A 13,072-nucleotide genomic window follows, 5' to 3' on the forward strand; every position below is an offset into this window, starting at 1 on the left:
TGGACTAACACGGCCCCATTGGTTCTCGGCATTTTTTTACAGGTGTCAGGTGCCACTCCAAGCCTGAATATGTAATGTACTGGATGAGGACTCGAGCTTACCACCTTCAGATTGGAAGCCCGGTGTTCTACCTCTGCTACACATCAACGCATGGTTACTTCTGTGCTTTAATTTATAAACGACGTTTTGTTAAGAAAGTAACTAGAACGCCAATGCACTTCTCTGTGAAGTTCGGGAATTAAATTCTGGAAACTGGTGTCATCCTGAACATTCTTTTTGAGTGGAATCGCCTTGAGAACTCCACGGCTGGATTTTGTAAATTGCAATATGAGCCATAAGGTAGTTAGTTAAGAACTTTATTAGTGATTTTGTTAATTAGCTGATTATGGATTCCAATTTTTGTTCAAGTAATGTCCGCCTCTTCGAGTAGACCAGCTCATGAACTAGAATAGCACTATCTGCCACAGGCAACCTTTAAAAAATGTTGGCAGCGTTCCCTGAGGCGCCCGATATATGGGGCTGCAAGCATGAAGCTAACAATAATATATACACGTTTACTAACATTCCACAATTGACATATCCTACTATACTGTGTAATCTGCACCTCGTGCAAGTCCACAACGTAATAACGTCCCCTACTCATTGCGGAGCTCAAAGACTAAGATTCAGGCTTCCCTCTGTTTTTAAAAGACTTGTAGAAAGACTGCCTAGACATCATGCACAATCCCGTAAGTGAGAATTAAAATAGTTTCTTTTCTTTCTTTTAACTTCGGTGGTTTTCATTACTTCACAATTTTTCATTGGATGCCGATATGTATGAGCTCGTGTTCATAATTGTGTAGTTTATCCGTCTTTTGCCTTTCGTGTATTATATTGCTGTATATGAAAACCGCGGGGAAGGCGTGAGATGGAAATTCAAGATGATGAGCAAAGCGTGAACGAGGTAATAGTGGGGGCCAACGTTTCAATAAGTGAACTTGTCTTGGCAAAAAGACAAGTCCTCTTGTCGAAGCGTTGGCTCCCGCTTTTACCTTGTTCTCGTTTTGCTCATCGTCTTGCTGTATATGGACATGCGTGTGAACATTTTTCATCGTTGCTTATCTTGTACGTAATATTATGCGTGCTTAATATCGTGTCGCTTGTACTGCGCTGCTGAAGTGCGTAGGACTCAGAAGCCTTTTCAAGCTCAGTTGAGCTTTTTTCTTTTGATGCCATCCCCTTCTTCTTGAAGTGGAAACAAGGTTATTGAATACCATTGTTGATTGATTGATTGATTGATTGAGCAGTTGATTGATTGATTGATTGATTTATTGATTGATTAATTGATAAGAAATGTAGGTCATTTATTGAGTATACATTATAGCCGCAACCGCATATGTTTACCATATCGGGTTCGGCAACCTGGCACGTCCCAAATCTCGTGAAACGATGTGTCACGTGTGTTTTGGTTACATGTCAAGCAGGATATACTTGCGAGTAAATAGTTTCTTCTTTTTTCTTTTTTTTCTAAGTCGCATTTTGTAACACCTAATAAGCGTTTGCTAGCAAAAGTCTGGAGGGAAAACGACATTTAATTCCCCGAGGAAGCATTCGCGATCGCTCGAGCAGCTTCTTTCTGCGTTATACGCAACTGTTTATAGTTGGAATTCAAGCAGCACTACTTCCACTCTCGATGATCGCGCCAACGAAAGCGGCGATGATAAGCGAATGAAGTGCTGGAAACTGACTGTCGCGGAAAAAAAAAGGAGAGCTATTATTCGGCCGACCACTGTTCAAGTTGACAGATGATGAAGATTTGGAGCATGCATTAATCGTAGTTTCTATTACTTGTACTCATAACAACTGTGACTGCCCAGAAATTTTGTGCAAGCTTGATGACGCTCGTCTGCTGATTCGTCGCCACCTACTCAAGCAGCATCCAGACCAGCGCGTCGCAAATGGAACGTTCGCGCCCCGTGTTCGCGGTTGAGGCTTGCCTCGTCGCGCTAGAGCACAACTATTCAAGCCGAGGGTCGGCTGCGTGAACGTGCACGAACGTTTATACAGACAAGGACATCTGGCAAGTCCATCGCGCACGTCTTGTGGCTGCTGCGAGACACTTCAGCACCTTATAGTTCAGTGTCCCGCTTTTAGTGCGCAGCGCATGTCGCTAGTGAGAGACTATCATCTCCTTGGACTGCGGTGTACGACACTCGACTAATGCTTGTACCCCAGTGGTTGTGCGTCTAAACGTGATCAGGCTCATCGCGCTCTACTTAGTAATCTAGAGTTAACTTATGTTCACGTTTGAAGCGTCGAAACTATTGCATTCAACATTCTGTAATAGCGTGACCTTCAGTGACCGGCCCTACTGTGTGTGATCTGTACTGTGTTCTACTCCATTCTTTAGATTTGTCCTGTTGCTCTTCCTTTCCTCTTTCCTCCCCTTCTTCCTATCTTCCATTTCTGTGTTGCTGTTACCTCCCTTCTGAAGAGTAGGCAGGCATTGTGCCCCTTCTGGTGGCAGTTGCCAGCCTGCTCTTTGCTTTCCCTTTCCTGTTAACTGTATGTGTTCAATAATAATAATAATAATAATAATAATAATAATAATAATAATAATAATAATAATAATAATAATAATAATAATAATAATAATAATAATAATAATAATAATCTCTAACGACAGTACGACAATGATCCGAGTCCAGACTGCGGGTTGCACGCAAGCATGTGCGTGTAACAAGGCGTTTGCAACGTTTTGTTCTTCTATTCTGTTTATTGCCGCTTGCAGAATAATTACGTCATTTAATTTATGTGGAATCCGTTATTTTGGACTTCAATTTATTTGTACTTGCATGCGGTTCGAATTATTTGTCGGTGACTGTATTGGTTCCATAATAAAGCTTTAAACGTTATAAGCACATTGTCGTGGATCACCGATTATATCGGTGGATCACAGATCGGTAGATCATATTAATGAGCGATCAAGAAATCGAGGCATCACCGATCACCGATTTTTCTTCTTATTATTATTTTTACAAGCTGCTACATTAACTTCTCAATACTCAACATTTCTAACAACAATATTAAGAGTGTGTATGACATATAGTGCATTGTGCACATCTTTTTCAGTAAATGTAACTCCTGTTTATAGGAACACATCTTTCCGGTGCCTTGAGATTCCGTTTAACGAGATTCTACTGTAGGTTATATTGCTTAAATATTTTTTTTTCACGCCGTAATAGGCTGTTGACGCTATTTCTCTGAATCTCAAAACTTTTGAAGGTTTTATCCACTCTTGGTAGTTAGTTTTATCACTCTTATTATTTATTAAAAGCCTGTATAATTTATTTTTCTGGCGCATTTATTTCATGCAGTTCTTTGATGTCCATTTTATCTTGCTATAGAGGTAATGTTTTGGAGGTATGTATGAAAACCATTTGTCATAGACAGATTTCAGCATATAAAAAGTCAATCAAAGGCTAATTCAGGATCTCTAATGCAATAAACATTGAACCAATCAACTGCTGATAAATCCCGGCGGCAGACATGAAGGCTAGATATATTCATTAATATCCCTTATGACTGCCATAGTAATGCTTGCATTCCTAGCTGTGCACGTGTTATGCGCAGCTAACCTGGGCAGGTGATCTCTGAAACCTGCACTTATTACACCTGACAGAAGACTTGAATCGTGAACGTTTGTGATAAGAATGTTACTTATTACCTGACAGAAGAGCTGAATCGTGAAGGTTTGTGATAAGAATGTCACTTATTACCTGACAGAAGAGCTGAATCGTGAAGGTTTGTGATAAGAATGTCACTTATTACCTGACAGAAGAGCTGAATCGTGAATGTTTGTGATAAGAATGTCACTTATTACCTGACGGAAGAGCTGAATCGTGAAGGTTTGTGATAAGAATGTCACTTCTTACCTGACGGAAGAGCTGAATCGTGAAGGTTTGTGATAAGAATATTACTTATTAGCTGACGGAAGAGCTGAATCGTGAAGGTTTGTGATAAGAATGTCACTTATTACCTGACAGAAGAGCTGAATCGTGAATGTTTGTGATAAGAATGTCACTTATTACCTGACGGAAGAGCTGAATCGTGAAGGTTTGTGATAAGAATGTCACTTCTTACCTGACGGAAGAGCTGAATCGTGAAGGTTTGTGATAAGAATATTACTTATTAGCTGACGGAAGAGCTGAATCGTGAAGGTTTGTGATAAGAATGTTACTTATTACCTGACGGAAGAACTAAATCGTAAAGGCTTGTTTAACATCCTTGTGGCCATATTTACTGCGCTTGGGAAACCGTTTACTTCGAGTGCTACTATAAGAAGTTGCGCATCCGCATACACCAAACGCATAAAAACACCGTCTTTCTTTTTGTTCATTTGAAGCTTTCACTTCGCAAGGTACTTCTGTACAGCTTCGTTAAACCGCGGAATTTTTTTGTCTGGCACGCTTCCACTGAAGCTACACGAGAAGGAGGTGGCGGCAGAAAAGGAAAAAAAAGAAAAGCTCATCAGTCAGTCAAGGTGGTGGCACTTCTCTGCATTTACCTTTCACCGCACAACTCCTTCCCTTTCTTAGGACTCTCCGTGCTACTGTCAGGGTCCTTCAAAAGGATTAAAGGACCCTGCTACTGCTTACGACTGAAGAGAGTAGTGGTTCGTTGTGAGGAAGGAAAGGTAGGCGCTATCTTCTGCAGTCCTTGAGCTAGCACGGCTTAGTGCCAAAAAAATATATATAGCAAGTACATTTTGACGAGGATGGGATTCGAACACGCGAGCAGAGCCCAGTGGATTAGCAGTCTAACACCTCGACTACAAAGACACGCCGCAAGGTGACTTGTTCGCCTCCTCTCTGGCTGGCTTGACTCGGCTAGTTGACTCGCTTCGCCTGCCCTGACTGCGGGTCTGTGTCGGAGGGGGGCGTGGGGCCGGAGGTACTTGCCCTCTTTTCAGATTCTTGCAGTCTTACTTTGACTCCGTCACGTCCCCCTCTGTGTGCCATTCACCCCATCCTTCCAGAGAATTCGCCTCTAGTACACTCGGAAATTCCTTTTGTTCTGGGAACAGCGCCCCCTAACCCGCTAAACAGATGGGCTGGCTTGTTCAAGCGAACTGCCCTTTCTCCCTTACGTCACGAGGGGCGGAGCATCGCGACCCGGAGCAGGCTGGGAACTGGTCACGTTAGCTTATAAAAGAGACTCGGCACGAGCATCCACGCTATAGGGGATAACCTAGCGACTACTCTTCACAACCACTTGGTAAGTTTGCGTTTTATTAGCTGGCCTCTTTGTCAAAGCAAGCGAGTATTTTAGTTCTTACTCCACCAGTTGCAATGTATCTCTTTTTTCTTTCATTTTCTTGTAAAGTGCATCGATATTTTCCTTAGGCGTTTCATTAAACGTGCGCTGTTTACGTTTCGCTTTTCTTAATGTAAACCACTGTGCTGCATCAAACTCTGAACGTACATTCATTATTGTACACTTGATCAGCTGCTATACCGGATTGCTTAATTTGCGCGCGCGTGGAGTTGAGTGTAGCGCAAGCCGTTAGCCCCTACTTGAGGACCCGCTTGTTCCCACTTGGCACTCAAGGATTCGTAGGCTAGCTCGCAAATCGTTCAAGGACGACTCCCTCCCTCTCCCCTCACACGCATTCTTCGGACATTCTTGTTCTTACGTCCCGCTTATAAGCAAGCACACAAGTTCTGTCGTAAAAGTGTTGGCTCTAGGCTCAGACATATACATTGTGTATCATTGAGTTCCGCCCTCATGGGCCCCAATTCCCGACTCCTTCCAGGCGGGAACAGCACTTAAGAAGCATAAAATACTCTTGTATTCGCAGTTTTGCCTTTTCGGTTTCATTTTTGTGTCATTTGCGTGCAAGCAACTCGATTCTTGACCCATCCCTCCATTGTGGGTAATAAAGCATTCGTTCTTAGCGCTGTTACCAACTAGCTGATGCTTTAATGATATGGGATTTCGCGTTGTAATAACTTTCAACCGGTCTGCCAACATAGCGATGGGCCGGCACCCGCGTTATATGACGTAGTATGGGAGATGACGCGTGAGATGACGTATGATGCTTTGCTTTAGCGATCTACCGTTTCGTCGACTCTTGCTCAGTAGCATCTCTCCGCTTCTCAGGCCAAGTAACGTGCAATTTGCAAACTCGTCCTTGGTAAAGTAAGGGATCGGGAAGTGTTCAAGTGTATTACAACCGCGCCATACATGCATATCTTTTGCAGCGTCTGACGTGCACTATTATCTCTGACTGACTAGCCGTAAATGCGCTGCAAGTATTTTATATGTGATTTACACTTCAAATTGATATTATCGAGAACACTACATGAGCATCCCACTCATGGTTTTATTTGAAATCTTGCGAATTTCAATAAATCGTTTATTTTAGTTAGCGCTCTATCTTTAATATGCGCCTAAACCTATACACACAAGCCGGAATCGATCCCGCAACTTCGAACTCAACAGTGCAAACGCTATAGCCATGCTTCTTGCTTATCTCGACTGCTGTCCATCCAATAATGCTTCCATCTGCTTTGAGTCCTAGCAGCGTTACCTATAGGGGTCTTGCTGGATAAATATGTTGTATTTATATATCTTGTAATATACATGCCTTGTAAATACATAGTATTTCATTATACCATGTGCCGAGTCGTTTCCGGAGTTCTGCTGCTGCAGACACGTCTCGTCCTGTGGCGAATATTTCCTCCGGCATGCTTTTGCCCTAAGGCAGCCAGCTCGTGCCTCAAATGGCAAGGCACAGCTCCCGATTTGTTTCTCGTCGTATTTGTAAATGTCAATGTCCCCTTACACTATCAATTACCGCGTCCCGTTATTGTCAACTTTCTTGACCCCTTTGTCCGTTCCGTGTCCCTGCTCTGAGCCACATGACGTTTGTGCGCTTTAGCCGCTCGAATCCTTTTCTTTTGTTGTTCTCATCCTTGTTTCTGAGTCTCTCTTCAAAACTAAATTTTTGCAGGTCCCCGACTGCAGTGACATCATGAGGCTGCAGTTCGTACTTGTCGGGCTGCTACTGTGCCTGTACACGGCACAAGGAACGCCGCCCCTCTTCCGCTGGCTGCCCAGCCTGTTCACCCCGCCGTCGCTGACCAGCCTGCTGCCGTTCCCGCTGGCGCTGCCCCTGGCCCTCGTGGGGCCCCTGCCGTTTGCGCTGCCCCTCCTAGTCGGTCTCAAGGGCGCCGGGCTGGTCGGCGTGGGCTTCGCCACCGGAGGAGCCGCCGGTGCCGGCCTGGCCGGACTCGGAGCCCTTGGTCTCAAGGTGAGGCGAGCTATCCCAACGGATACGGCTAGATGAACAGGACGGATGAGTAGGTGCAGGGATGGATAAGAGGGACTCGGGATGAGGTATAATCGGGGGTACAGATAACGACTGATAAGCAGACAGGCCGAGCAGGTAGGTAGATATATGCAGACGGCGTTCTGTTTGGGACGTCGGTATCAAGGTGACTTGGGACGGGTAGCTGGGGAGGTAGACTGACCGTAGTGGTAAAAAGAGATGACGGGCATCAGAACGAGGGATCCTCTTAAGTATAAGAGAAACTTCATGAATATGGGGCCTCTCGCGCGTAAGCGTTACTACGTTACGAACGAGTCTGGACGTGTCAATACAACTCGTGTCCGTCCTTTTCTTTTTTATCCAAGGCTGCCCTGATCAACTCGGCTGCTCTCAAGATCGCCGGCTTGGGCGCCATGACTGCCAAGGCTAAGATCGTCACGGCTGCTGCCAAGGCCGCAGCCGAAGCCGGAGTCAAAGCTGTTGTCCACCAGGCCAAGTCGAAGATCGCAACTGCGCCCGTCGTTGCACGCGTAGCTCCTGTCGCACCAGTCGTCGCAGCGCCAACTCTCCCCGTTGTTCCTGGTAATCACATCAACGTGTTTAATTTGCAAGTTAACACAGAAATAAGCGGCACCGTATACAAATCATCCTTGAATAAATGCACATAAACATAATCCGCAAAGGGTAGAGGGCAGGATGGATGAACGGGAAACGATGGTGTCAACGTTGAGATAATAAGACTGCATGTCCTAGAGCAAAGGCATATCGATGATACAGGTTTGATTTAGATGGAACGGGCGAGATTAAGCATATTGCAAGCCATTCCAGGGTCTGGCTGACTCGGGAAGGGCGCAAGGGTAGGCGAGGCATCGTGCAGGTTTCCTCGGGTAGCAGTTTTCCGTTGCCACATATGGCGGGAGGGCACTCGCATCACCTTCTTTCTTCCTCGCAGCGGTTACCAACGTGAAGATTATTAAGACGCCGCCAGTCATCACTGCCCGCCCCGTGCCCGTTGACCCATGGAAGGTCAGCGCCGCTCTGCCCGCTGGTTGGGACCACTCTATCATCTACGGACACCCATTCTTCGGATACGGCTTCACTAGGAGCGCCATCGAGCTGCGCAAGTAAGTGGTTTTTTATTATTATGATATTAGCAAGCTTACGACAGCAAACGAAAGCACGCATGCGCCAAGGCTTGCGGTTGTCCCCGTAGACGCCATCTTGCCAACCAGGAAAACAAGCTAACCAGCCTGAATGACTCCTCAACCCTTTATTTTCAAGTTGGTTTCAAGAAATATCACCATTTTGGATTTATCAGAAGTGCGGTTTGGTTTGGTAAGGTTCGACAGACATTTGGGGGGAAAGGAGTCGACGATTACGCATCTGCGAACATTGGGTGCATGCGTGCTTTGAAGCTTTATCGCAAAATTCGAACTTCGCGTAACAGTCGTGAAGATGGACTGTACGCGCTCGTGGCTGCCAGCAAGGACCACTTTCTCTTGCACTTGCAGACTCCTCGCGCGAAATGCATGCCCTACGGAGCTGATCCACAGGCGTCGCCTGCAACGTCTGCGGCGCCGCTCGCTTGGTGGCACTGAAGGCCAAACGACCGTGGTGGCTCCTAGCGGAAGCGCGCTGTCTATACCAGCACGGTAATGGATGTGCGGTAACGTTAAATTCTACTTCTAGACCATAGCGAGAACCGCGCGGAATGGCAAATCGTGCATTGCTCACGAGTCCTTGTTAAGTATTTCTGCAACAAGCATGCCTCCGATGAAGCGACGATGTGAGGTGCAGTTTTTTTTTAATAATTTGCAACACCAGTATGTCAACAGCGAAATTTCGACGCTGCATAAACACATTCACAACCACGCAGGCGCAGGGAGGCACCCGCGACCGACGCTGCCCTGGATCAGGCAGCAGGGATGAACCCGCAGATGCTGAAGAACATCTTCGAGTACGTGACCAGCTACGACGCCGAGCGTTGCGTTCTGCGCGTGGTCTGCGAGGTGGCTGCCCAGCCTAGCCTGGCCGGGCCCCAGGGCAGGAACGTCGCCGATTTCATGACGTGAGTCTCGTCGTATATACACTGGTTAATTGTACATGGTGCTACGCAGACGACGTTCACGTGGCGAGGTCATTGTGCCACAGAAATGTGCTGTGTATAGAGTGGAGAATGTGTGCCAGGTAATCCCCTAATTATGGCCCCCCACTTCTCGCTGTTTTCTCGACAGATCTCTGTCCAAGGACGACTCCGGAGCCCCCTGGATGCCGTACCGCGACGCCGCCCTCACCGGCCAGGTGTCCGCTGACCGCACCCGGTGCCACGAGCGCTACCCGACGTGCTCCCAGTCCACCGAGACGCTCGTCAAGATGGCGCAGACCAGGATCGCTCAGGTTTCCGAGTCCGTGAGCGGGGCCGCTACCAGGGTGTAAATCCTCTTCCAAGCCGGCGATCATGGACCACGGCGACCGCCGACCGCAACCATCGGCAGTATCGCCGCTGTGCTCCATGTCTACAAAGGCACTTCGTCAACGCACGAACAAGGATCGCACAGGCATCCGCTACCGGTGGTGCTACAAGTGCATACATCCTCGTCAATCCGCAGCTGTATATTACTACAGCTACAACTGTTAATATTCAATGTACATAGCTAGTAGCGACATCTATAATGAATCAGTGTTGTTAATTCTACTGAAATAAAAAGTACTATGTGGATTCGCAATGTTTTCTGCGTCTTGGACGAAAGCTAGCGGCTTGCGGTCTCACCAACGCTTGCGTACAAGGCTGTAAGCGGTGCAACGACAAAACGGTGACGCGAGTTGTTAACATTTTAAACAGCGATGCGAATGCTGCTCCAGACTGCCCTAAAAGGCAGATCACAGATGACATTTTCGAAGATGTGCTCCAAAGCTGCGCCAAATGGTGTTTTCTGAATATTGTGCTGCTAATATCGAGGGCGGAGTTTTTTTTTTATGTTAGCAATGGTCAGTGAAGTACAGAGTCCGATCTTGCACATTATTTTCGGCGATTCGTGGCCCGTTGTACTGCAGCGCGTCACTGTTACATTGACAGATATCCAGAAACGCGACTTTCTCTTTTTTTTCCCCACAAAATGATGGTTTCCAGCGTTCTTACATTCTTCATGCTCAGGATTGTTCGAAAGCCTATTTTCCTGCTCTAAATGCACTTTCGGCATGCCCGAAAAGCCTGCCGGTCTCGTTGCTAATCGACTACGAATTTCGCGGTAAAATATGTTGACAGAAAAAATGAAGGTGAAAGTCCGATTTTATGAATTTTACGAACAAAGTACTTTTTTTTCTTATTTCGGCCATTGAGGTTCAGCAACAGTTCTTGAAAGTTACAGGCGCCGTCAAAATTCATGACTTCGTGGTGAGCAGGTGTCATTGTTGTCATCTGTGTGTTTTTGTGTGTGAGTTTGCATTGAAGAAGGGTATAATTCACTCACACAACTCAAATACATGTTCCTTTTATGTGCCCTTTTAATAGCACAGATTGGAGACTATGAACGTATACGTCTGGACACTTCGTAGCATAAGTGGTTGCGCGCATTATATCAAAACGAAATTTTTAAGGGGCACTATTCTCCCCGTTATGTATTTTTTGAGACTAACCCGGAAATGGGCGTATAGTTTTCGACGCTGGCCTAAGCGGAAGAAAGTGAATTTCTCTAGTTGGAATGGCGTCAGCATAGCGGCGCCACTATTTATTATATCAAATAAATGTCACTGAAGCGTATTGCGATTTACTCGGAAGACAATAGGTGCTGGATCCACGAACAGGGCACAAATAGTGCCAATCAATGCCCAAGGCCGAATGCCACCTCTGAATGAAGAAACATGATGTGCAAATAATCCTGGCTTAGTCTGAAAAGTCTCACAATTTTCGATTCCTTTTCGAAAGTTGGGAATGTTCGCACGCACCCACATAGCAACGAATCGTATATTATCAGTTGAGGAGTGGTAATTCGTACTAGCTCGACGGTCGAGAAGAAGTGTCCAGTCGAGGTCAGCTTGTGGATACGGCCGCAGTTTCAAAGTGACAACGCCAAATATGCCGTCGATAAAGAAAGACGCAATAACATGCCCGACCGTACTCCGTGGCCTCCACGTGGCCAGAATCACAGAAGGGAAGAAGAAGAAGAAATCACAGAATGGCGATTGGTGGTGAGTACGGCACCTTATTAACCGGCGTATCAAATATTTGCAGGCGATCCGATTTGCCCCTGCCTGTTGTCCTTGTCTCTGCACTTTTATTTTTAAAAGGAGTTAAAAAAATAAGTCGCCTTTCTACAGTAATCATAGCTCGTGTATCTACCGTGTGGATGGGATGTGAAAACCTGCGTATAGTGCTCCTTAATTTTCTTCAGGGGGTCAAAAGCGATGCGGAGTCATCCAGTACGACGTCCATCGGGGTCCACTATTTAACTGCAGTTCGTGAAACTTAATAAATCAATATCTTTAGCAAGTTTGAGCATTTCACAACGCTTCATACAGAGAACACTGCAGCCTCGGCTTTAATCTGCTGGTCGATCATTGCAACAACCTGTGACGTCATCCGCCTCTGTTTTTCGTCGCTGCCGTGACTATTCGCTAAAGCGTAGCGAGAAATGAGCGTTGTTGAAAGCTCTCGGCATTACTGGACTACGAAAGCCTCCTTTGAGAGTGCAGTATCATCCAGCCTCTGCTGGTCGTTGCCACGACCTTTGACGTCACAGAAAGCTGCAACAATCCTCCTTTGGTTGTTTTTCGCGACCTGCATGCTATTGCAGAAATGTAATCTACTATAGCCTAACGTGACATAGTAGTATATCCTTTTCTATTTCCTTCTTATTGTTGACGTACTATATCCTTTTTCTGCTCCCCCCCCCCCACTTTTTTTTTGCCGTGCATTTTCTTTTTTTTTTTTTCAGACAGAAACAGCTCCAGGTTAGTAGACAACACCCCTGTGAGCACACGGCATCCATAATACGTATACATATACATTGTTCCATGGATGTGCCGTCGTTAATTTTTTCTGTTCAATCGCATGCCCAGGATAGTCGGAGTGGAATCGGGTGTCAAGTAAGTCAATCATCTACTTACAACGCGCTTTAGGCGCATGCAGGCTTTCAGAAGATACTAAAGAAATGTACTTGAAACAACCCAGTATCGCGCAATATATATATATATATATATATATATATATATATATATATATATATATATATATATAGCAGGATAAAAAGTCCTACCTAATTCCAAAAAGTTCTTGAGAAGTTCGTTACTAGGAGGATACTTACAAAATACAGTTTACTTCAAATTCAAAACGAAGAGCCAAGTATACTTCCGAAGGAGGTCTATTGACTTGCAGGAATTTGGGTCATTATAGAAGCCAAGAGACGATGAACACCGTCTGGCAGTCAAAGAGCGCCTTTAATGATTGCAGTGACCAGTATGGTACTATAGGAAAATTATTTCCCGTACTATAGAAGTTAACACTTATTCTTCGAAGTACTTGCAAGAGACCAAGATATTTCGAGAAGTGTTGAAGTTACGTTAAATCTTTTGCTTTAGCACTTGTTATTGTGGTACAGCCTTTGCAAAAACTAACGAAGCCACGATGACGGCGAGTGCCTCGTATGCGTGACTGCGTCGATTGAGGCCGCGCTGTAATGAAGTAACGTTTTCTTAACAGAAACCTTAAGACTAGCGTCACTTTCGACATGTTTAGTCCTAAAGGTTGCGTTAAGTTCATTG

At 45.5% G+C, this 13,072-nt stretch overlaps 1 protein-coding gene across 1 annotated transcript; it reads left to right on the top strand.

Annotated features, from left to right (window-relative positions):
- Window positions 1-4,628: 4,628 nt before the first annotated feature.
- LOC142587233 (uncharacterized) lies at window positions 4,629-10,025 on the top strand. Its single transcript, XM_075698104.1, has 7 exons — window positions 4,629-4,675; window positions 6,995-7,294; window positions 7,678-7,894; window positions 8,265-8,436; window positions 8,824-8,964; window positions 9,189-9,380; window positions 9,547-10,025. The coding sequence occupies exons 2-7, from the start codon at window positions 7,016-7,018 to the stop codon at window positions 9,746-9,748; spliced, it is 1,203 nt and encodes a 400-aa protein (XP_075554219.1). The 5' UTR covers window positions 4,629-4,675; window positions 6,995-7,015; the 3' UTR covers window positions 9,749-10,025.
- The last annotated feature ends 3,047 nt before the right edge of the window (window positions 10,026-13,072 follow it).

Source organism: Dermacentor variabilis, chromosome 7 (genome assembly GCF_050947875.1).
Source record: "Dermacentor variabilis isolate Ectoservices chromosome 7, ASM5094787v1, whole genome shotgun sequence".
In the NCBI taxonomy this organism is placed as follows: Eukaryota; Metazoa; Arthropoda; class Arachnida; order Ixodida; family Ixodidae; genus Dermacentor; species Dermacentor variabilis.